A 24,754-nucleotide genomic window follows, 5' to 3' on the forward strand; every position below is an offset into this window, starting at 1 on the left:
CCTTCAATTGCAAAATATTTTATCAGTAATATAATGGCCCTGTTTTCACACCATTGGGTTTTTTATCACTGGTCTTACTGGTTAGCATCCAGAAATAGCTGCTTATAGCAAATAGGCAGCCCTGGAGAGTTTACACACCTATTTCCTCATACCGTTTCATGCTAAATGTACATGGAAGCAAGACAAGCAAATTAAATAAGTGAGCTTTTTTCCTTTGCCCAGTTTTTCCAAGTCTCCTCTTCTCCTCGTGTCCTTGGACGGTTTCCGAGCAGAGTACCTGAAAGATCACAAGAGTCGGCTGCCCATCATCAACAAGCTGCGTAAGTCAAAAAAGCGGTCGCCACCTCAACTCTCCAAGATTTTTCTCTTGGTGTTACAAGCCGTTTTTATTCTGCAGGAAAGGATGGAGCAACAACATCTTACATGAGGCCTGTTTATCCCACAAAGACTTTCCCCAACCACTACTCCATCGTTACTGTAAGTCAGTGGTGTCAGACCCATTTTCATTTTGGGCTGTATAAAAAAATCTGAATGTTCTTAAAGGGCCTGTACCAGGATGTATTGATAACACCATTAAATTGCTAAAATATCAATAAATAGGTGTTTGTTTCAGCATTCAACAAGTGTTTCTTAAAATTAAATTATATTGAACATCTTTTCACGTCGCTCAGAATTTTGTGATTTTCTTTTTTTTTTGCCAACAAAATCAGATTTTGTGGTGCTAATTTAAAACTATTTGTAAGGACTTTTTACTATATTTGTGCTAATGTATGATGTTGAGTGTGACCTTTTATTAATCGCCATGCTGATCACGGATTATACCATCAAGTAAGGCTGAGGCAGCAGTCACTTAAACTCATTGTTTTTGACCAATTTTGAGAAAAATTTGCAGTAAAATCAGAAAAAAATTTGAAGATCTGTTGATTTTGTGTGAATTTTGCATAAATTTTGCAGATTTGTGAAAAGCTAGAGGGATTTAAAGATGTAATTTGGTGTCTAAATGGCCACATAAAAAGCGCCAGCGGGCCAGATTTGGCCCCCAGGCCTTGAGTTTGGCACATGTGCTGTAAGTGTTTCAGTTTGTCATGAGTTTAATTTAGTCATCATTACTTTATGTACTCATTCAAATAATGTAACACCTTGTTAAAATATTATTACATTTAAAAAGTTTTTCGACTTTGAAAACAACATGTCCTGGACAACAGTTACGTTTAATCTGATTAACGTGAAACAAAGGTTTTCTTTTGTATCCTTTAGCTGAAGCCTGAAGTTACAAAGAGGTAACTAAGAATCAAAATTGTCTCTTTGTTCAAAAGTATCACTCAAGAGATGACAAAAATAGCATTTTGATAGCAGTACATGTGCTGCAGCTTTGCTAAACCAAGTTGTAGGAGGGTTGCTTATAAACTCCTATCAAAGAAGACTGAATGCTGTAATTAAATCAAAAATGCACAGTTTTTTATATGTATGTATTTTTAAGTTTATATAAGAATAATCTAGTATTAGATGAGTTGGTCCTCTCTAGTTTTGGATCTAAAGGACATAACTGTAAATGTTTTAAATGCTTTGCACCACCGCTGTTAATCGCTTTATTAATATGTGCTTCAAGGTTTTCTCTTCCAGCAGAGTTAGAAAGTCATTGCTCTATCGAGGCATAATAGCTTACATGTGCATGGAAAAAAACAATCAACTGAGAGCTTTTTAAAATGGATTCCATCTCTGCTTTTCATAAACAGACCCCACCATTAAAGTAAACTCTTTAGTATTTCCAGTAATTCTTTGTCTGGGGTCCAGTCTGCCAAGATGTGACTCCTAGAAAATACAATGCAGAATACAGGAGGCACAATTATTAACATGAAATGCATATTAGGGGGGATTAAAAACACATTTTAAGGACCTATATAGGACCGCAAAGGCCTTAATCGTGTTTGGAGCTTTTTATTTTCAGAGAAACAGGAGTGAAACCCATGCAGCTACTGTATCTAAACAGCTCAGAGCGACTGTGTGTTTATTTGATCTCCCACTCCTGCAGGGTCTTTATCCCGAGAATCATGGGATCGTAGACAACAAGATGTATGATGTGACCCGAAACACCTTTTTCAGCTTAAAAACAGAGGAGAAATTCAACTCATATTGGTACCAGGGAGAACCGGTGAGTATCTGTGTACGAAGGTCGAATTTCACTCCTGTAGTTCTTTTAGGAATGAAAGTGTTGTCTTATCAAAATAAAAGATCACAAAGCAGATTTGAGCAATACATTTGCTGCATTTTACTGTAATATCTGAATGTCTCTGAGTTACTCATGGTTTACCCTCCCTGGTCTTATTCAAAATCTGCTGTGATTCATAAAAAAGGATATCCCGACTTGCGTAAGACTGAGTACTCATCATACTGTAATTGGCCCTGAAAGTTGCAACGTTCCTGTTGAAATTTTGGATTCAGCTCAAGTTAAATGTTGGCTTGTGATAGTTGTGCATACTTAAGCACTTTGTAGTTCTTACTTAAACTTGAGGCCTCGTAGTTCTCAATCCTCTTTTGTGTGACGAGCTGCTCCGCCTCACTGTCTTATGTGCAGCAGCTGCATGACTTTCCAAAAGGGGAATAATGATCACCGTGCATAGCAGTGTCTTTCAGTAAAGACTACCAAACCAATACTACAAATCCTATATGCCAAAATATGTTTAGAGTATTAATGTGTCACAGAGCCATTCTACCCACAGACTGAAAATGATTTTTCAAAGAATGGAGAGATAAAACTTCTTCTAACTGACTCAAAAAAAGATCCCATGCCTCTTGTTTTTCTCCATTTTCTCTGCCGTCATCAAAAACGCTGCACTATTTTCCATTTTCTTTCTTTTCCTTATTCAGGTGTGGCTCACCGCAATGCATCAGAAACTAAAAGCAGCCACTTTTTTCTGGCCAGGTTCTGATGTCGCTATTAATGGATCATACCCAAATTTCTACAAGATGTATGATAAGTAAGGATGAACCCGATGGTGATAAGTATGTCGTTGAGTTAACTTTCAGTGTATAAGATGTTTTTGTAATGGCTCCTTTACAAACTTTTTGTGTGCAGGAACATTAAGTTTGAGAACAGATTGGAAACTGTGTTCGAGTGGCTGAGTTTACCTGAGCAAGAAAGGTGCTGCTTATTCTATGTTAACCACTAAAACCCTCATGGAAAAGCACAAAACATGTTTCATTTTTCTGTTTCTGGTTTTAGACCTGACTTTTACACCTTGTACCTGGACGAACCGGACAGCACAGGACATGCTTATGGCCCAAAAAGTTCACAGGTGAGTTAAAACTGTTACTGCCTTAGGCTTGTCCTTATTGTATTGAACCAAAGCGCTTACAGCTTTCTGTTGTTCCTCCAGGTGATTGCTGCTTTGGAGAAGGTTGACACAATTCTGGGCGATCTCATGGATGGACTTTTTACAAGAGATCTTCACCAGTGTGTCAACTTAATGCTTGTATCTGATCATGGTGAGGTTGTTGTTCTGTTCAAAAGACATAACTTAAAGAAATATAATCAGAAAATTAGAATAAACATAGAGGTGGTGTTAAAAATACAGACACATGACTCCAATAAAGACAGAAAATACAGGAGTTGCATGACTGAGAAGAGACTCCACTGACTACAGGATGAAAAATCAGTTATCCCTATCACACAAGGAGGATATTTTTGAGAGAAGCATTTCTATGAGTATCTGGAGACCATATGTCTAGCCCTGTAATTACACAGCAGAGATCAATGTTTCTATGAATGCGTGGCCAGGGCGATGCCCAGCAATTCCCATCAAAGAGTTTTCTTCTAAGAAAAGATAAAAAATTTTTGCATGGTAGTAGTTATTAGTTTACAGTTTGTCATGAAACACAGAAAACAAGACACACGCAGCAGGGTTCTCATGTCCCACCCAAAATAGTGTTGACAGATGTTGAGCTGAAAATATAAGCTTACACATCACTTCTGAAAGTCTTAAAGTGATTGTTTTTGTGGGGATCTATAAAGATCTTTGTATCAAGTCAGTATCTAATTTGCTGTAGTTAAATGTGAACTTATAATGATTTATAGATTTTTACCCTGCTTTAAATATCTACAGATTTGTGGCTGATTTCTGAGTTTTTGTTTTTGAAATGCTTTAACCTGCTAGACATAATTTCATTATATAACTACAATTACTAACAGTTACATTGTCTCTTAGATAAAAATAATTAATAGTGCTTTACAGACTTTTTCTTAACTCCTTGCCATGAGTGCTCATTAATTATTTAATCATGAGCAGAGGTAATGTACCACTGTGTAAAAGTTTTACTCTGTTTACAAACCAAAGGATTTAGTTAAAATTTTAATCAGTTTTAAACTGAGGTTACTTTCAGTAATTGTGAACTTGAGTGTTTTGTCACATCCCATGACAGGCAGAATTTGAAACTTTAAAAAAATAAAACACATTGCTGTTTTGTCTTCATCTGTCCATTAACTAGTTCAAGGTCAGTTTATTTCTTTATCAATTTGACAAAACATCCTGTAACAAACAGCTACTTTTTTGTCCTTGTATAAGGAAACATCCTTAATTTCTATTTTCAGGTTTTAAAATAAAGAAAGAAAGTAACATTTTTGCAATAAAATTAACAGATTTGTTTTCTATGAACTGTTGCTATTCTGGAACAACAGAAAATCATTTTTTAGTATTTTCTGTAAAGTTTATATATGTACACCTAATGTCAGAATAATGTAATTGCCAAAATTCTTTCTTGGGAACACAATCTTGGTCCATAAAGTTGATTCTGCACCTAAAAAGTACTTAGTTACCAACCTAATGATAGAAATGTTAATTATTTTATGGCTATTTTTTTGCAAAGATGGAAAAATAGCTAAGACCTGCAATTATATGCAGGTTCTTTATTACTTCTTGCCAAAGTTATTAAGGCTATACATCCGCGGATTGAAGGTCTTGTAATTGCACCACAGCACCATAGCAATACCAGTAGTTAAAGGAAAAATACACTTGTAATCTATTATTATTTATTTCTCTGAAAAGTATTTTTATGGCTAACATTCATACAAAGCCTTTACTTCAACAGGAATGGAGGAGGCTTCCTGTCAAAGGGCATCCTATGTGTCGACATACCAGCATGACACATCTAACTTCACGGTCATCCAAGGCCCAGCAGCTCGCATCCGACCAAAGCGCCTCCCACAGGACTACTTCTCCTGTGAGTTCCTATCCCCGCAGATTTAACAATCTTTTGGTCTTAGTTTGCTTGAAATCAGAGAGCCTGACTTTCCCTTACTGTTTATTTCTGCAGTCGACTATGAGGGCCTGATAAAGAACCTGTCGGTATGCCAAATATTCCAAGCGTGACTTTTGTGTTGTTAAGAAGAATGAAAAATCATGTGCTTGTGTGGCTTCATGACAAACAGCCCCATCCTCTCTCTGCTGTGTGTTGATCCTCTCCATCTGTGTGCATTCTGAAGTGCAGGGTTCCTGACCAGCCAATGAGGCCGTACCTCAAAGAAAACCTCCCAAAAAGGATGCACTTTGCCTACAGCAAGCGCATAGAGAGGGGTCACCTGTACATGAAGCAGGGCTGGCAGACAGCACTGTAAGTAATCAGATCATCATCTCCTTTCGCACAACAGTTTGCATAAACTGGACTACATTAGTGGGTAAAATCTGCTCCAGTCCAATAATATGGTTTAGTTAAGCAACAGTCTGTCTAGTTTGGGTGTGTTTTTATTTAATGTTATGTGGGGATTTTGATTTTGGGACGATTTAGAAAGGTCTGAAATGATAAATACCACAATTTGCGGTTATAAGTATTTGTGTAATATATGTGACACAACACGGCAAAACCAGAAAAAAGTCACTGGAGCATAAAGATGGAGAAAAAAATAAAACCCATCAATCTCTCACAAAATAATCATTTTTGTTTACAAAGTCTCAAAAATCAGTTTATTTGTTATGTTTATTTATTTTGGATATTTAAAATGTCTTCCAGATCTAGTGTTAAACGTTCATTAGAATTTAAAGTTTATTGATCTTTGAGAATGCATTCTTGTATTATTGTTTTGCCATTACTGTTATTTTACTTCAAAATGGTCTGAAAACAACAAAATTATTGTTTATCGCAATAACTGCTATTACACCATATCATCCAGCAAAATTTGTTATCGTGATACTTCAGGAACACTGGTAGTTCAAAAAGCCAACGCTTACTTTGTGTTCAGAAAGTACATTTTTCTGATGTACTTTGTTGAAAAATGTATGTAACTTTTATCTGTTACTTCTTATAACTTGTGCTTAAAAAGTTTTTTTTTTTCTTATAGAATATTCCAAAAGGTTTACATCAGAGCACATTTTTTGTAGTGAAGAAGCTGGGATTTTTTTCTAAATGGCATGTACAGTAGGTGACACGTCACATGATGGATAAACTGTAGTCATAAATTTTTTACAGTAACTAATGACAGGAACCATGTGTGATGAATGAAGCATGTTGGGAAGGAATAGCACAGATCCTTTGATTTGCACCAACCCTATAATTGTGGTAAATTGCTTCAAGCTGGATAAATAAAGCTACTGACTTGATAGAGTCAAGAAGCTTCTCCTTAATATCCACAACTGCAGTAGAAGATGTTTAATATGTTCCACTATTTCCTCTAATTTTGCTTTTCCTGTTCAAATGCTTTCTCCTCAGTAACAAAAACGATGTCAAGTATTGCACTGGTGGTTTCCATGGCTCAGACAATCTCTTCACCAACATGCAGGTCAGAGGAAGGAAGGATGTGTCAGCTTGCTAGAGACAAGACATTTTGTATCATGTCGTTTTTTAAGTTTGAAGAAAACAGGAACTTCTTATATTTAGCTGTTGATATAGGAGAAAAAAAAATAAAAAAACAAAGGTTTTCTATAATCAGAATATTAACCTCTGGGTATTTGAGACTTGAAATATTGAGGGAATACAACTGTTATCTTAAAAAAGCTTCTGTGTTGAATTAGAGGGACTTTAAAAACAAGTAATTTGTTTATTTAGTAATTCAACATGCTTGTTCTTAAATAAGTAGTCCCCACAAGTATTTTTGTTTTCATGTTACTGTTTGAAAACAATAAAATGAGATCATGAAACACTTTTGGTTCTTTTGCAGAAACCCACAAACCAATAGACAGGAGAAGAAATATTTGGACAAACCTCTACAGAGCCCTTAAGTAGTGCGGAGAACTGAGATTATCCGAGAATTGAGCAAATTACAATAATTGTGCAATAGTATGAGAAGTTTCTCTCAACTTATATACAGAAAGATTTAAACTTAATACCACTGTAATTAATCTTAGTCATCACAGTTTCTCTGAATTGTCTAGATTAATTTGTCATTTGCTAGAATTTGACTTAGAGTACTTAGTTGGTTACTTATTTAGTGAAAACCAAAGTTATTTCTTCCTCTCCGTTAGTGTAGAATAGAATAAAAACAGTCTTTATTGTCCCGCGAGGTGGAAATTCAGTATAGAAAACAGTTTAGGTTTAGATCAATTCCAAGCTTGACTTCTCTTTAAATATTTACCCATGAACTAAATAAGTGAATCAAATGTTTGACGTCTTGATGTTAACAGAGGGGCTGAAATAGTACACAGTACACAAACTGGTAGGCGTTGTTGCTTAAAAGCTTAGCTTAGTTTACTTCATCATGTGTACAGGTTTTAACCTGCATGAAAAGAAATTAATGAAGATGTTTTATGTTTCTTTTTATCTTTTAGGCAATCTTCATTGGATATGGTCCTGGATTTAAAACTAAATACGTTGCACCAACATTTGAAAACATTGAATTATATAACCTCATGTGTGGTAAGTGGCTGTTTGAGTTAATTTTTTTCTCTTCTTGCTGTAAATCATTCATGTTTCTTGATGTTTTGGTGAACTATTGCGGTAAAAAAAAAAAAAAAGAATCTTGAGTTTTAGTAATGAAGCTTGACGTGACAGACTCAAGTCGAGCTCAATTGGAGAATATTTTATTTTATTTGGAAAATAAAATTATCTTTTGCAAGACAATTCTGGTCAAGAACATTACCAGCATAAACAGAAAAAGCGTGCAAAAGCTAATTTAGCTCAAACTACATTATAAAACGAATAACAGTTATGCAAATTTTACACAAATTTTGGTAGCTTATTCAGAACAATCACACCAAAACTACACCAATATTACTAACAGCTACTAACAATAGCAGCAATTAGCAAACAAGTGGTGGAGCTGTACAACTGCTGAATCTATCGTACAGTTGTAAACAACATAATGAGAAGCAAGGTTTTCAGAAAACTTGATAAGCCTGGTGGTTAGGGTGCTCAGCAGTCTTTCATCCAGCGGCCCGCCGTGTTTTAAGTTAAAAAATGTTTAAAGTTGTAAGGAAATTTTAAAATATCACTTGATAATCATGTGTTACTGGAAGATTGGAAGATTAATACCCCGAAGACCAAGTATAAAGTCTTAAAAAATGCAAACATTTAAGAAAAACATAAATAAATAAGCAATGTTAAGCCTGATGGGGGCACAAGTAAAGCCTGGTGGCCCGCCAGGCTTAAAATACACTGGGGGAAACCCTGAGAAGCACTGTTGTGATTACATGCTGAAGGTGGAGTGTCAGAAAGAGTAGGCGCTTCTTAAAGAGACAGAGGTCAGTTTCAAGACTTTAAATTGCAAAGTTTATATAAACTGAATGTATCATAATTGGTTGCGCTATAAAGTGGCACTATGTGCCTGGAAAATACATAATAGTGCCCCTTTAATGGAACATTTTTGCAATTTCAAGACTTTGCTAAGCATGTTCTTGGCTGTTAACTAATAACTTTATACACTTTGGTCATGTCTTTGTTGACAGAGTTAATGTTCAGTCACACCTGTTGAATGGACGTTTACAGTTAGTGACTAATATCCTAAACAGAATGCTGCTCTGTCAAATTTTAACCTGACTGGCCTTAAAAAATGTCTCCCCTGCTCAGCTTTTAATCAGTTTTGCTACATTTTAGAGATAGTCTGTATGTTTGCAACATAAAGAAGTTGACTATTTGCTCACGTTGTTGTTTGGTTTGTTCTTATTTTCCTCCCGCGTTTGGGAGCGCTGCTGTCTGCCTCAGTAGCGACCGCATCCCCATAACTGACACATGTCAGTACAGGAAACAGGTGTATTTCTTCAGCTTTCAGTGGCTGCTCTGCTTCCTAAATATGTCAACAGATCTCACAAACCAAACCTCAATTTTAAAATATCCAAGTCAGAAGAAGTGGATATTGTAAAAAATATTGTGGTTATTTAATAAGATTATTTGAAGAGCAAAATAGAAAATGTGAGAAGCAACCAGTGTTAACCCAGCTAGTTTCAAATGTTTAGAACAAATGTTGATAAATTGTTTTGGATTTTTATGTGATAGATCAAAACAAACTAGGACAAAGTGCCTTCAGAAAATGTTTGCCTTCTTTACAGATTATTCCAGTTTTATCTTTTTCTTACTTCCACTTACATGTTTCAGATCATCAAACTCAGACAAAGATAAATGCAAAATGCAGTTTTCAAATTGTGAATAAGAGAAACAACTTGGTCAGAGACAGTAATCCCAACTTATTAATTATGAACTGTGATTAACCACAAATGACATCATTTTACCAGAACCTGACTACACGAGGTAGACAACAGATCGCAACATGCAACACGCATTGAATTCAACAATAGATGAGAAACTAAGTCATCAACATTCAGTCTGGAAGGGAATTCAAAGCGATTTCTAAGGCCCTGAGACTCCCAGTAAATTTAAGTGAGCCAACCATTGTCCAGAAATGCGGAAAACATGAAACAGTAGTAAACCTTCCCAAGAGGGGCCAGCTTTCAAAAGAAATCAGAAAACTCAAGCACAGCATGAACACAAAAGAACAATGCAACAACTAAAGCGCTGCAGGCTTTAGTCACTTTATGTTCATGATTCAGCAATAAGGACAAGGTTGGGCAAAAATGTGAGCCAAGTCCTCCTCCAAATGGCTTAACAATAAATTCCAAAAAATCAAAGCGAACATTTTGTATGGAACTCTAGAGTTGTGGCATGACTTTGAACTGGTTGTGCATACTTAGAAACCCTCCAATGTGTCTGAATTAAATTAGAAACTAGAGCAGAAATGCTTTTGCAGGTTATTTTCCTCTCAGATAAACATTCTTTACCTCAATTTGTACGAGTTATAAATCCTGTATAATGTGGGGGTTTTTTTAATTTCCTTTCCCCCATCAGACCTTCTTGGTATTCGTCCGTCCCCAAACAATGGGACCCATGGCAGCCTGAATCATCTCCTGAAGCATCCCTTCTATCAGCCCGTTCACCCAGCGCAGCTCTCCCATGAAACCCCCTGTGAGAGCACCAACCTGGTTCCCACAGACAACCTGCACTGCCTCTGTTCGTCTCAGAGCACTGAGAAGGTATGAAACTTTTTTTTAGCCACATCGGATCAAAATATTGATAGACAGATACGTCGGCTGTCTTGAAATGTATCTACAAGCCTAATTTAATCTGAAACAAATTGTGGCTTTCTTTGCAGGAGACAGAAATGAACAGAATTCTTTTATCAACAAACGCAGGTAATTATATATATATTTTCTTTTTTTTTAAACGTTTTTAAGCTTTACATCATGTTATAATGTTCTTCCCTCATTGAAAACATACATGGAGTGTTGCTTTGATTCTTTCATGCACGTTTGAGAATCATTTAATCTCCCATGGCAACCATTCAGCTCTGCAAAACGCCTGAGTGGACCTAGCTCCGCCTCCAATAATGCAGCTCCTCCTCGCCCCTCCACTGTGACTCCCCCACGTGGTTTCTTCAGACTAGCCAGCAGCAATTAGCAAACACCTGAATTGAGCTCATTGTACGATCTACTTCTCAGGGCAACGATGGTAAAAACATTTTTAAAGGGTTAATACAGGAGCAATGTATTGATGACTTCCTGAAGGCGGAGTTTCGGAAAGAGCAGGAGCTTTTAAAGAGACAGAGGCATGTAATTAGGATTTACATTTATTTTAAGTCATATTTGATAGATGTGGTACTTTTACAACAACTGAAGTTAACATAGTTACTTTATTGTACTATAAAACTGAACTATGTGCCTGGAAAACCCATAATACTGCCCCTTTTAAAATAGCACTGGGAAATATTTTTGTCTCACTCTTTAAATTTCCTCCTTAGAGACCAAAGCTAAGTTGCGCCGCCTTCATCATCCTTTCGGCACCCCTGGCGTTGTCCAGCCGGGCAACAGCTTTTGTCTGTTGTTCCATGCTGACTACCTGAGTGGATACAGCCGGGACCGCCTCATGCCGCTCTGGGTGTCGTACACCCTCCAGCCTCTGGTGAGCTCTCTTTCATCTCTAAACTTAGCCCCATCAGTCAGGGCTGCCTCGGCTGTATTTCTTCTGTGGTTTTGGTTTGGCAGTGGATTGGAGGAGGTTTGTACAGCATCTGAATCCCGTCTGTAAACAGCTGCTGCTCATCCTCTCTATCCATGCTGGCTCAAACAGTTCTTGTCTTTTTTCCATTTGTGGTTGAGCTTTCTTGTAATTCACAACCTCCGGCGCAGCAGTTCGTTTCCAAGAGACTTTGGATTCCTCTGAATGATTGAGCAAGTGGATGTGCTTTCCAAATACAGTATGAGCAAAATATAGCCTGCTACAGTACATTCTCTGCATTCATTGTTGGTAAAAAAAAAAGACAGTAAAATAAATTTACATGTACAGTCAAGACTAAGATTCCAGGAGCAAAATCAATCGTAGCCTAATTTAATTTCTTGGAGAAATAAAATACTCCACAGAAATAATCAGCGTAACTTGGCAGGCTGGATCAGCCCCCTACTTCTATTTTAATAGGATTTCCAAGAATGCACCAGGTTTAAATTAAAACTGTCAGCCTGACCCAGCAGGAGCTTCTAACTCCTATCAATCATTGTTTGCTACGGTTCGTACTGTGAATGAAAGTTTGAGACTGAGACAATTGCGAGGAGAAGGAAGTGAAGGAGTCTAAATTAATGTTTATGACCTGAAGTTTTCAGGTTTCTCTTCAGTCCACATTCAGGCTAGTTAAATTCATTCTAATTCTTCTTCTTCAACCATTAATTAAGCAGGGTAAAACTCCTTTAGATCAAAGATTTCTTTTAGAAAGGTATTCTGACAACAATAAAGTTAAACAGTTAGTTATAAAAGACACAAACTTGTGCTTAGGGATAAAATTCACTTTATATTTTAATATTTACCTTTGAAAAAGAATGAATTATATTTTAGTCATCTTATGAGAGAATCTGTTAAAGAAACGTTTGACCTTTTCTTTACTATTGAGACTGCTTACAAAACTTACCACAGAAAGTTATTAAAAAGAAAAACTAATGTATTCTTGTTGACTGAAATTTATTTTTCTTAGTCTCTTTCATATTTACTGACACCCCTGTTAAAGATGTATTAAAAGCATAAACATTTTAAAGTCTAATATAAGAAATAAACTCAGGAGAAATAAAATGTACATCTCATAAAGTCATACAATTACTTTGATAAATTCAAATGTGAAATTTATTTTAAATATATTTGCTTCCAGTACAGTGCATCTCCAATGTTTATGGAGGTTAGGGATCAAATCGTGATTAGCTCAAATATTTGGGACGCTTTCTATAAATGCTTAGTTTCCTATTTTATCTTAAAGGGGATCTATTAGGCAAAATTCATATTTTGCACAATTTTGTGCCTCCATTTGGGTCTCTACTGCTTCTAAAAACAGCACAAGTGCTTAAAAGAAACACCTCGCTGTTTTTGTAGCAGTAAGTTGTTTTTACCAGCAGAGCTCCAGCATGTTTGGTCAGCAGGTTTATCTCTGTATGTGCATTTGCCAACGCCATTCTAAAGTTAGAAATATCACTGTGTTACTTGGGATAATTTTAATAATATGACGTGTTGCTTTTCTTTCCCTCTGATTAAATGTATCTGAATCAAAGGCTGGATTTTTTTATGCTACATGAAGATAAATTTACTTTACACGTCTTTGTGGTACTAACACACCTCTCCTGGTGTCCAGTTATTTATTCCACAAATAATTTGGAGTCACGTTCCACAGAAATATCATGAATAGTTGAATCCATAAATAGTACTTGTGATGCTTATGATGTACTAAAGTATCATAAAACTGATGAAAACATGTTTGTTACAGTTTTTCTGTGAAATACTTTGTGGCATTCAAGTTGTTCTTGGCTGTGTAACTAAAAAAACCTGTACTTTAAAGATAATCTTTTTTGTATCAATATTTTATCTTTCGTATTGTTGCATTCCAGGACACCAGGCTCAATGGAAACTAGAACCGACGCTCTCTGCCTGTGGTGCTAGAGATCCATAATACAAGTTTGATACAGCAAGTTTCTAAATAGGCACATAAAAAAATTTACATTTGGCATTACAGAGTTAAATTACATTAATCTTTTTCCAATAATTACAAACGGCATTGCACATTATCTGAAGATAACTTCAATTATCTCATTATTTTGTAATATTGTGTTTATTTTGTAATGATTAAGAAATAATTGCCATTATCTCAGGACAACATATCTGCCTACTATGTTAGTTTACCAAGAAAATTATGTTTTCTAAACATAATTAAGGAGAGTCATTTTTGCAAGCGGACTGAGCTGAAAAACGTCCCAACAAGAAACACATCAATAAAAGTTTTTATTAATGCATAAACTACAGCATTAAACATTAAAGTATTAAAGGATTAATGTTGCCAGCAGTACTGCACATTGAAACTGAGTGTAACATACAATTACTATTCATTTTGGTTAAACAAGATCCTTACCTTCCCATTCTTTGAATCCAGTTTCTGTAATGTAATTTACAGGTACAAACTACAAACTAAAATTGCCCAATTTAAAACCAGATTTTGATCCAATTAGGAATTTGTGGTTTGAAGAGTCTCCATCCATTCCAACTCAGTTTGGGCTGTTTTTCAAAGAGCTATGGGCAAAAATATTAACTTTAAGACGGGTAAATATGAACTCCAAGGAATCGCTCTGTTCAGTAATACCTACGGGCGCTGTCCAGCTTCAGCTGCACTCTGCTGGTCATGCTAGAATGGGGAATTAGGAGAACACCAATTTAATTTTATAACATAACACATCAAAAGGCGTATAACATCTAATTCGAAATAAAACTAAGTACAAGACACATACACTAAATAATAAAAAAGAGAAATTATGTGAATATCCTCCTTCGGCCTGCGATCTACCAGCTTGGTTTTTCATTTTGCATCTGGAAGAAAATATATATTTAAGAGTTACATTGCCTCCCCTCATCCACAGCACTGATTATGTACTTGGTAAATAAATAATCTGTACAGTCACTTGACGTGTGGTGCACATTAACGTGGACCTAATAACATTGGTGCAGCGATCCGTCAATGTCATTAGGTTGGCCACTTTAGCTTCAATGCTAGTTAATACACACACACACAAGGAGGATTACACAAAAGTTTTTAACACATATTTCCTCCAGATACATTTGGTATTTTCCACGCTTAATGCCACTCGACAGAGCTAACATTAGCTAGCACGATATGCTAACGGGGATGTTTGTTGTTGTTTGACATGATTTTTTTTATTGAGTATTACATTTTTGTTTGAAGTGATTTTATATTATTTTTTTTGATTAAATAACTATGAAGCACATTTAACTCCATATATATATTAACCTTTGAAGAGGAGGGAAACATATTGCCTAAACTTGCAGCACTGTTTTTTTTACTTCCTGTAGATAATGTATGTGTTAGATAATGAAATGGTATCAATAACTAAGATATTCAAATTAAAGATTTAGACATCAAGTTCACATTAAGCATTTTTGTTCTCATAAGACTTTCAAGTTGAAAAGAGAACCAAAAGAGAGATATTTCCTCATTGATCTGTTCAAATCTAAGTCCAGCCAAGCGATCTTCCATAAGAGACGTGTCCTGTTGTCCTGTCCAAACTGTCCACACTGTCCACCGCTGACTGATTCCCTCTCTCAGTCCAGAGTGCGAACCCTGGACCCAGATGGGTGTATTCGAGCCGACTTTCGAGTCCCATCTTCCTCCGGCCAGCTGTGTCTCCTCTACAGAGATGAGGCCGCTCTGTCCTATGACCTGCTGCATCCACCCTGTGAGTGTGTGTAAATGTCTGTGTATGTCATGTAGGGGAGGACACAACCTGTGTAGAAATGAATTCCCTTTTTAAGCACGTAGGAGAGAAGAGTCTCTCGTTAACTTTTTCTGAGATCCCGTCAGTTCAGTGGATGTCGTTTTTGCATTCACACTAACACTGATCTGATTTGTTTTGGTTTCACATTTCTCCCACTTTACTTCATGTAAAATATTGATATCATATATAGAATTTTGTTGCCGCAGGAGGAAAAAATGTCAAAAAGTTCAAGGGGTTTAAAAACTATTACAATGCTCTAGAAAGGTTTGCTTCCAAGAAGCTTCAGCAGATAAACTGAAACAGGGAAATTAACGCACATCAGCAGGTGTAAGAGATCTGGATGACCACAAATTAAACATTTTAATTCCTGTCACTATGTTACAAAGTGAGGTCTGAGACTGATTTTTGCAGGAAAATAGCTGTAGCATTTCACATTATGAGCGTTTGTAGATTTTGCAAGTCATCATAAAGTGACATCTTTTGCTTCAGTTTAAAAATCCTGTTGCTTCACCTGTCATTATTTTTACAGATTTGAATGCCACTGGTTCAGAGACTGACTCGTTTATCAGCAGTAACATGGCACCAATGTTCCCTGCATTTAAAAGTGAGTATTGATGGAAGTATTTGTCAGATTTGTGTGTTTCCATTTTGCGATTAGAGTTATTACATTATTAATGCAATCATTTCAAAACTAAAAATTGTGATCACTGGGGAAAGGTTGTTATACAGGCTGAACAAAGTACAGAAATCTGTGATGCAACTTGCTCATGTTCATGGCTGTTGGTCCTTCGGCAAGTAGAAAAACTGCTTTGTGCATGCTTGAACAAAGCATGGCTGTAAATCTATTCATCAGGTCCCGAACTGAGGAAATATCTGCTTTTTTGACTCAGTGCCAGCAGCAAAACAAAGTTTTGTTACTTCATAGTAACTTAAAACTGTGAATCAGCATTATTAATTTATTTTGTTTTAACTGGAACATGCACCTTATAAATTGGATATATACAATCTGGTTACTGCTGTTGTTAGCTAAGTTCTGATAAATAAAATCCCTCTGAGTTTAGCCAGAAAATAAACAATAAATGGAAGGAAATTTCAGCATTCTGAATCCCTATAAAATGCTAGCAGGTGCTGCCTCCTGGTGGCTCACTGTTCCTGATACACAGGTTTACACTGATAACACAAACTTCAATGTTATTTGTTTGTTTGTACAAATTACAGGATTACATATATTAAACTGCATATTTATATTTTCCAGAGGTTTGGAGCCATTTCCACACTTCTATACTTTTGAAATATTCACAAGAGCTGAACGGAGTCAACATCGTCAGTGGGCCGATATTTGATGTAGACTTTGATGGAAATGTAGATCCAGTCAGCAAAAGCACAGGGTAAGTTTCTACAGATAAACCACAACTTTAGTGATTGCTGTTGCGTGATATTCTGTTTAATAAATGTTTTTGAAAAAACTGAACGTTTTAAAAAACTGTTCCTGTTTTCTATCTGTTAAAAAGATGACTGAATGCATAAATTTAACTTAATATTCATAAAGAAATGTGACTCTTGCTTTAAAAATAGGGCTGTTCAATCAAGTATGTATTAGTTTGGATATTCACCAACTTTCTATTTTTTGTGCGTTTCTTTCTTGCATCTTCATCGTGAATGGATCTCTGACTCAGACTCGATCAGTTTTGTTATTACTAGTCACTTTCTTACCAGTTCTGTCTGACAATATGAAGAAAGTTAAAAAGTTTCGAAAAGCTAAAGAAAAGACGAGCAGCAAAGATGATGACATTTGTCAGTCTGGAAATTGTTGTAAAGCAGGATTTTGAACTCCTCCTAGCAATTATAAACACATAATTGAACAGAAATCCTCAATTTCCTCAGCTAAGGTTCTTGCTTCAACAATGAAAAAGAGAGACTGATAAAGACGGAAAAAAGTCAGGCAAAAAACTAAAACCAAACTAAATGACCAGCAAAAGAAAAACGAGATGAACTTTAGCAGAACATTTGTCAAACCATATAACAAGACAGGCGACTAGACATGCCTGAAATGTGAAAAAAAATTCTCTGATGCATATAACCATAATAAAAAAAATCTCAGTCCTAAATTGAAAAAAAAAAAAAAACTGTTAGGGATCTGAAAAGGTTTCACTGGAATTGATCCATGGTCGGATTTTCTTTCCAGTCATGTAAATTCCTTAAAGGAAAACATTTCAGGAGAAAATGAAAGCTAAACAACTAACCTTAAAATTGAGCAAGAAGAAGTTTTAATTGAAGATGTGCAAACAGCAAACAGAGTAGTCATTACATATTCAACACATTTATTGGTTAAGATCAGACCAAAGGTTTCACACTAAGCCAACACTTGTGAGCTAAGTGTGTTTAAATGTAATTGTGGTTGTGCATATTTTATAAAATACCCAGGGCAATTACAATGTTGCTAAACAAAGATCGTGCAATACGTAAATCAAAACCAGTTGACAGTATGGTGGTTGTTTGGTCACATCTCATCAAACCACATGTGCTGAGCTTTGGAGAAGAACGCTATACATCATTACTGATTATGTTCTTCTAATCTTTTCCGTTTACTGCGATGTTTATTTCTATTTCATCTATGATTTAACCAGGAAATACTGACAGCCTTTCCTCATATCCCCTGGCAGTTATCTTGTGGTAGTGCCCCTGGTGTGGCAATGCAGGACTATTTTTGACAAATAGGGGGGGGGGGGGGGGGGACAGATTTGTGTCATCGCATCACAGAAGATGGAAATCAAAATAGTTAAAGAAAATGTTCTTCTTCACAGGAAACTCTTTTTGTTCCAGCTGTTTTTTGTTAAAACCCCACAAACCTTCCTCTCTCTCCAGGAACGAAACTTCAGTGCCAACGCATTTCTTCTTGATCATGACCAGCTGTCGAAACTCAAGCTTGACTCCTGTTAACTGTGAGGGTCCACTTCAGGCCATAGCCTTCATCATGCCCCACAAACCCGACTACTCAGAGTTCTGTGCTGTGAGTAACACCAACCACACCTCTGTGTACTTTACGTCAGATAAAACCTCCGTACTACAGCGCCGTGAAAATGTAGAGAAATCGCGGGGACAATCTTTCATGTGAACACAAAGCAGAATAACTGTGGGGTGCTACAATCCAGGTCATCTTAATGTAATTATACTTATTATACCTATTTCTAAATAGAGTCAACTTATGTGTACCTTAACATCACTATGCAGTAATGAGAGCAGTTATGTCTGTTACAGGACCTCTGTTCACTAATAACACACAGATCTAGATTATGATGTCACTATTTGACCCGTCCAAGCACTGAACAGATGCTTTGAACAATTCAATGTGTGGATGCATCATAATTTTCTCTGGCTGAACAGAAACAAAACTAAAGTTATCATCTTTAGTTTTTTAAAGAGGAACGATCAAGAGTCGGCTCACAACTTCAGTTATTGCAGCTGAACCTTCAAAGACACATAAAGACAATTACAAGGTCAGCCTTCTATCACCGGAAGAACATTTACAGGATTAAAGGACTATTCATTCAGTAATCTGTAATTAGTAATCCAGATTTTGTAATCTGGAACAAATTTACAGAAAACTGCAAAAATGATGAAATACTGACTTCCCTTAAATGAAAGCTTAAAAACCTTTCCTGCTTAGATTTGCCTTTGATTTATGATAATTGAAACATTGATTGATATATTTAATTTGCTTGAGAATTGTAGTGATAGTATTTGAGCCTTTTTGCTGAAATGTGCTATACAAATAAACTTGCCTTGACTTGACATAACCACTAATCCAGAGCAGGATTAGTGAACAAGTAGGATCTTGAAGACCAAGAAGGAACCAGACAGGTTGGCAAATAAAGTCGTGAAAACGTTTAATCTTTCCAGACCAATCGTAGCGCCGACAATCCAGCCAAATTTGCAGTGCTGTAATTCCAACACACTTTGCGCTATCTGAAGAATTCCAACCGTTTCTGAAAGAGGAGACGATGCGCTTTCCAGCCAATATTAGGTTATTACGGTAATTTCGCCCCCACCCTCAGATTAAGAGTGCCCCCTTAATCTGAGGGACACTCTTTTAATAAAGGGTAAATTGAGAAAATAACATGCTAGATATTGAAAGTTCCAGTTGTTATAGATAAATGGGCAAATATATTTACTCACAGGACATTTAAAGAACTGCGTACGATTAAAATAAGCAAAAAAAAAAATCCAGGCAGACATTTGAATCTTAGGTACTAAAACATCTCACAAATTAGCACAAAAGCAAACATGGCTGTTCTCCGAGGCAGACAAGGAGAGCATTACATATAACACAGTGTTATATATAAAATATTACACTGTATTATATTGATGCTAGTGGTTGTAACGTGACAGAAGTTTTCTTTCTGCCTCTCATCAGGCGGAGTCTGACTTGTCGTGGGTGGAGGAGTGGCTGAGGTTTCACATCGCACGAGTCCGAGACATCGAGCTGCTAACGGGACTCAGCTTCTACCATGGCAGGATATCGGTGGAAGAAACGATACAGCTCAAAACATTTCTACACACTGTTTAAACTCAGAGACTATGGCTAAAACAACCAAATACAGCCAGATCGGTGGGCATGCAGCTACCTTTTTTGGATGCACCATAAACAGTGGATAAAAGGTTCTTCTTTCAAACCAAAATATTTCTAACTTGAAGAGCCATTCACTTCATTGGTCATATAATAATTTTTATGACCAGTCTTCCTGTAATTTAGGCACAAATCTATGCAGTGAATCTTGATTTAAATAATAAAAATCTTTGAACTTCCTCAGACTTTTTGGGAAAAATAAATCGTTTTTTGTCTGGTACAGTTGTTGCCTGTGAAATATCAGAAATACATTACCGTACTGAATAAAATCAAAGAAATCATGCCATACTTTAAGAGGTCTATCCATCCAAGATTTGTTTCTTTCTAATTTTAATAAATTCTTTTTATTTGTATGATTTTGTACCAGTACTACTTTTAGCATTTCATCAATTTTTGAAAAGATTATTCTATTTTTAGTTTATGTATGTTGGTTATGCAGGTATGGATTATTTACCCTTGCACAGGCAGAAGATTTATCCACAGAAACAAAATTGTTGTGCTTTTATTTTATCCCAATGAGTGTGTGAAAGAAAATGGAAGAGGGTTCATTGTCGTTACACCTTTTAAATTAAAAGCAAATTCTAGCAGTCAATTAGCTGTAGTATTTTTTAGAATTAAATAACTAAAAAACTATTTATAATTAGCTTTTATTGCCCTCTCTTCCATTTTCCACACAAAGAGAAAAAGTAATTTATGGCTTTAAGATCATTTTAATTGTATGTATGTGTTTGCAATCTCCAGTTTGAGCCACTAGATGTCACTAAATCCCCCATCTGAAATTCTACAATAAATACTTTAATCATATTTTATGTTCAATGACTTGCTGAATTAGAGTTAAAAATGTGTTAAGCAAATATATTTTTGAAAATGAATTCCATTATATTGATTAATTACACTGAAAATAATGTTCACAAGCCTGTATTTCTGTTAAGTATGATGATTTTCTGCATACAGCTAATGAAAATATGACATTTAAGATTAAAATATCACTTCAGACCAATAAAAAAAACATTATCTGTGAGGAAAATAAAATGTAATGTTTGATATCTGCTTAAATGCTACTTTAATCTGGCAAACAAGCCTCGTCAGAATGAATTTGAGTGTATATATCAATGATTTTGTTCTCTATCTGTTCTTGAATTTCTTTCCTTCAGGGCTTTATGTGTTGCTATTTGAGAGTTTTTTCAGTAATGTGTGTGTACATGTGTGTGTAGCTTTTCTCCTGTCTTCTCCATGCAGACTGGATCAAACCACCATCACTCTACCTCCTGGTTCTCTTTCATTTCTATGTTATTTCTGTTTGTTTTTTAAAAGTGAGGCAGTCTGTGCTCAGATGGGTCCTTTATCAATCCATGTATGAGTGTTTGTGCAAATGTGTGTACGTGTGGGTATAAATTTGGAATCACCACACTGTAATTTCCAACTTATCGATTTTGCATTGAGTTCCTCAAAGTGTCCATGATGTGTTTCTTTTCAGTATTATCAGAAACATAAATATAAACAAATACTTTATTTCATATAAAAAACATTCTACACCAAACTTACTATTTGTTTTTTGGGGAGGGGGGTTTTACTATTCAATCAGAATCAGTGCTGATGCAAAAAGAAATTTTACGCGATCTCACGTCAACAAAAAAGGGACTTTTTCAGACGAACCAACGAGATAAAATAAAAACCAAGCAGCTGTTGCATTGTAAAACTCCTCCAGCTTGCAACAGCCTCTGTCAACACATAAAGGAAGGAAGCAGAGCTGCACACATTTCCTCTGCCGTGTATAAAAATCTGCCACTTCCTCGGGCTGACCGCTCTATCAGTGCTGTTCAAACTGAAGGTAAGACTTTGCATCTCTCTGCTCAGCATCTCTCAGCTCTGCAGTAACCTAATTCACAGACCACAAACGTAGCCTCTCTGCTTTCTCCTAATTGGCGTCAGAAAGAGTTCAATTCTCATGACTTTTGTCCGACATGCTGGTTGGCTTGCTTGGTTAACGTGTTGAAACTCTCATCACGTTCTGGGGTCAAATGTTCTTAGAATATTACGTACAGAGATGTTTTTAGAAATGCTGATGTAAGAAGGAACTATGTGAAGACAAAATTCCTAAATGCAGTTTATTCTGTAAAACAATTACACTGCTTACTTTAAATGACTTCATTTAAAGGTGTTTTAAAGTTTATTTCCTTGCAACAACATTTGGGAACGGTGTGGACTGTGATTTTCCGGAATTTAAAGCTGTGTAACTTTTACAAAACTATGTTTTTATGCATTTGTTAAAACTATCATTGTTAGAAAAAACTTACCATTCCACAAAAATTATTTATCTAGCCATGCTAACTAGCCTTAGCATTCGGGGGAGGCTGTGTGGTGATGAACTAGCTGTAGTGTACCAGAGAGAAAGAGGGAGGATATGAGAAGCGCGTACACAGGAGTGATTAACAACGCTAAGACAGTACTCTTGTTCTGTCGGAGCAATTTATTTCTGCAGATAGTCAGATCATAGGAAGAAAACAAAGGAAGTCGATTTTTTTGCAAATTATCTGTCTCATACTGTCAGTGATAGTTTTAACAAATAACTTAAAAATATATATATTTTTTTATAAAAGTTTCTTACAGCAGCTTCAAAAACACAGATTATTTTTTAAACCCCTCTTCCGTTAGCTCAGAGGAGCTTTTGCTTTCTCATCTGAATTTGCTTGCAGCTATGAGTTTGCATGCAGTTCCTTCCTCAGATCTTCCAGGAAACTCTTCTGCAGCCGCTGAACACGTCACCTATATTTGGTTTGGTCATTCTCACGCTACTCTGGAGCCATATTTAGGTTCCGTGGTAGTCATTTAGGTGTCTTTTACTGTCACTGATGTGGTCTGCTGATACGGTCAGACCATCCCCCTCTCTGTTCTCAAATTGGAACTGTGTCTCTGCTAAACCACGTGGAGCCTTATTCATCTATCTCCTCTGCATAGGAGGGCTGCATGAGAAATGAGTGTGTTTTACCTGTCAGGCCTGGAATGACTGTCGCCCCACTGCCTTAGCTGCTGTGTCCCTTGCTCATCAATCATGTCTAATTAAAACCAACACTGATTTTTTTTCCGCAGGCTTCCTGGCAGCTCTGGTTAGTACAAGTGAAGAGTCTTATCTGCTAATACAGGCTGACACTGAGCTATTCAACAGGCCACTTCTGCACCACTCAATAGCTGTGACGCTGCTTCCTTGGAAGTGATGACCTCAAGCACAGATTTTCCCTTTTAGGGACTAAATTATTTTTGAGTAAGATATCCAATTAATTTAAGTTTATCCTTTAAAATCTTGTACATATATGTCTCCCTCAACTATCAGATGCAGTTTTCACTGTCTGGCAATATATTAGACATCTTTTTTTCTTTTACCTCAGTCAGAATTGCTAAATATATCTCTGTTCTCTAATTAAAATATTTTTATAACTTTCTTCAAATTCACAGATTACGGTTTCATGCCTTTATAAGATTAAATCAAAACATTTCCATTATAGGCGGAAAATCTGTGGATGTATTTTAAAGGGGACGTATTGTACAAAATTCCATTTTTGTATGTTTTTATTCTTCCATTTGGGTCTCAATTTCTTCTTAAAAAACAATCCAAGTTCTTAAAAAAATCATTCAGACATTTCCTGGCACCTAGTTAATGTTTTTGGGTGGCTGAAAAATGAGAAGTTTCAAAAAACCTCCTAATTATTAAAGCGGTTTTTGCGGTGTTTTGCACTGCACTGTTACCTAGCAACCCCAGCCAAGCCCAGACTCTTTACCTAGCAACCCAAGCTGAACTGCTGGACATTTGGTCAGCTGGGTTTACCACTGTCAAAACAAGTGTTTTGTTGTTGCTTGCCACCCAAAACCCACTTGCTACGTTTTTGTTGGTCGCGCAGGAGGCTCCACTTCTGCTTTTCAAAGATGTAGGGACGTATAATTGTGCCTCTGTTTGCAGCCATTGCCTTAAGCTTGTGGAAGAACACCAAAATATTTGTAACTTATGAAGACTTATGACTTCAATGAAAGTACAAAAACCTACTCAGGTGAATCCTAACTGGGCAAACAAAGAAAAAGCTTAGTCTGAATTAGTGTCAGACAGTGAAACAGTTGCCTAAATATCTGCTTTCAGTTGTGGCTTCACAAGTTATTTCTAAAGTCATATTTTTGCAGATGAATATAAATATCTTCATGGTTTAAAGGCTTCCTCTCCACCAAGCACAAGCGTCATTTGTTGATTAATTCAGGTCTGGAAACTTGACAATCCTTCCTGACAACACTGACCATATGTGTCAAATTATTGTCCTGTTAAAAGGTCCACTGCTGCCTAAAGCCAAGAGTTTCCAAAGTCAGTCAGAGTTTTTTCCTCCAGAGTCAGACGAGGATGTGTTTCAGACAAACACAAAGCGAGGCAGCGTGAATCTTAGCAGCTTTGGTATCAACTTGTCAGCAGTAATTTCTGTGAATCATGAATGCAGATCAGTTTAGATGGTGGAGTGATTGTGTGTTTTCCCTCTTAACTAAGCGAATTAAGAAAAAACAACAAAATAAGCAACAATTTTGCCTCCTTCAAAATATACGATTTTAATTCTGAATTTGATTTGTTAGAGAAGTTCAACATTGAAGTATTCAGACAGGAACATAGTCGTGTAGTAAATGCTTTACTATGAAAGCTTTTCTGCCTGCCTGGAATACAGAAAAGGATATCAATAAATCTGGATTCAGGAAGTTTGATAAACTCAACGTTTCTGTTTTATTTTTAGTAGGTTTGACGTCTGTCACACAGCTTTGTAATTTCCCCAGGCATGAAAACTTGACTGTCATGGTTTCAGTGTTATGAGGCGTTTCTTGTTGTGTCATCTTCCTGTCTTGATTTAAGTGATTTGGCATTTATGCTAGGATTTGT

At 36.3% G+C, this 24,754-nt stretch overlaps 1 protein-coding gene across 2 annotated transcripts in view; it reads left to right on the forward strand.

Moving 5' to 3' along the window:
* Positions 1-20,658, forward strand: part of LOC102229080 (ectonucleotide pyrophosphatase/phosphodiesterase family member 1-like) — a 35,610-nt gene extending 14,952 nt beyond the window's left edge. For both annotated transcript variants that reach the window (XM_023348017.1, XM_023348018.1), the window contains 20 exons: positions 223-320; positions 398-477; positions 2,033-2,152; positions 2,869-2,978; positions 3,077-3,142; positions 3,224-3,296; positions 3,378-3,486; positions 5,086-5,217; positions 5,311-5,342; positions 5,480-5,607; positions 6,700-6,769; positions 7,755-7,842; positions 10,264-10,448; positions 10,568-10,607; positions 11,213-11,373; positions 15,056-15,185; positions 15,754-15,828; positions 16,480-16,612; positions 18,090-18,234; positions 19,639-20,658. In XM_023348017.1, the coding sequence (XP_023203785.1) occupies positions 223-320; positions 398-477; positions 2,033-2,152; positions 2,869-2,978; positions 3,077-3,142; positions 3,224-3,296; positions 3,378-3,486; positions 5,086-5,217; positions 5,311-5,342; positions 5,480-5,607; positions 6,700-6,769; positions 7,755-7,842; positions 10,264-10,448; positions 10,568-10,607; positions 11,213-11,373; positions 15,056-15,185; positions 15,754-15,828; positions 16,480-16,612; positions 18,090-18,234; positions 19,639-19,791 (2,128 nt within the window). In that variant the 3' untranslated portion in view covers positions 19,792-20,658. The remainder of the gene's footprint in view (positions 1-222; positions 321-397; positions 478-2,032; positions 2,153-2,868; positions 2,979-3,076; positions 3,143-3,223; positions 3,297-3,377; positions 3,487-5,085; positions 5,218-5,310; positions 5,343-5,479; positions 5,608-6,699; positions 6,770-7,754; positions 7,843-10,263; positions 10,449-10,567; positions 10,608-11,212; positions 11,374-15,055; positions 15,186-15,753; positions 15,829-16,479; positions 16,613-18,089; positions 18,235-19,638) is intronic.
* The last annotated feature ends 4,096 nt before the right edge of the window (positions 20,659-24,754 follow it).

Source organism: Xiphophorus maculatus, chromosome 15, assembly GCF_002775205.1.
Source record: "Xiphophorus maculatus strain JP 163 A chromosome 15, X_maculatus-5.0-male, whole genome shotgun sequence".
Taxonomy (NCBI): Eukaryota; Metazoa; Chordata; class Actinopteri; order Cyprinodontiformes; family Poeciliidae; genus Xiphophorus; species Xiphophorus maculatus.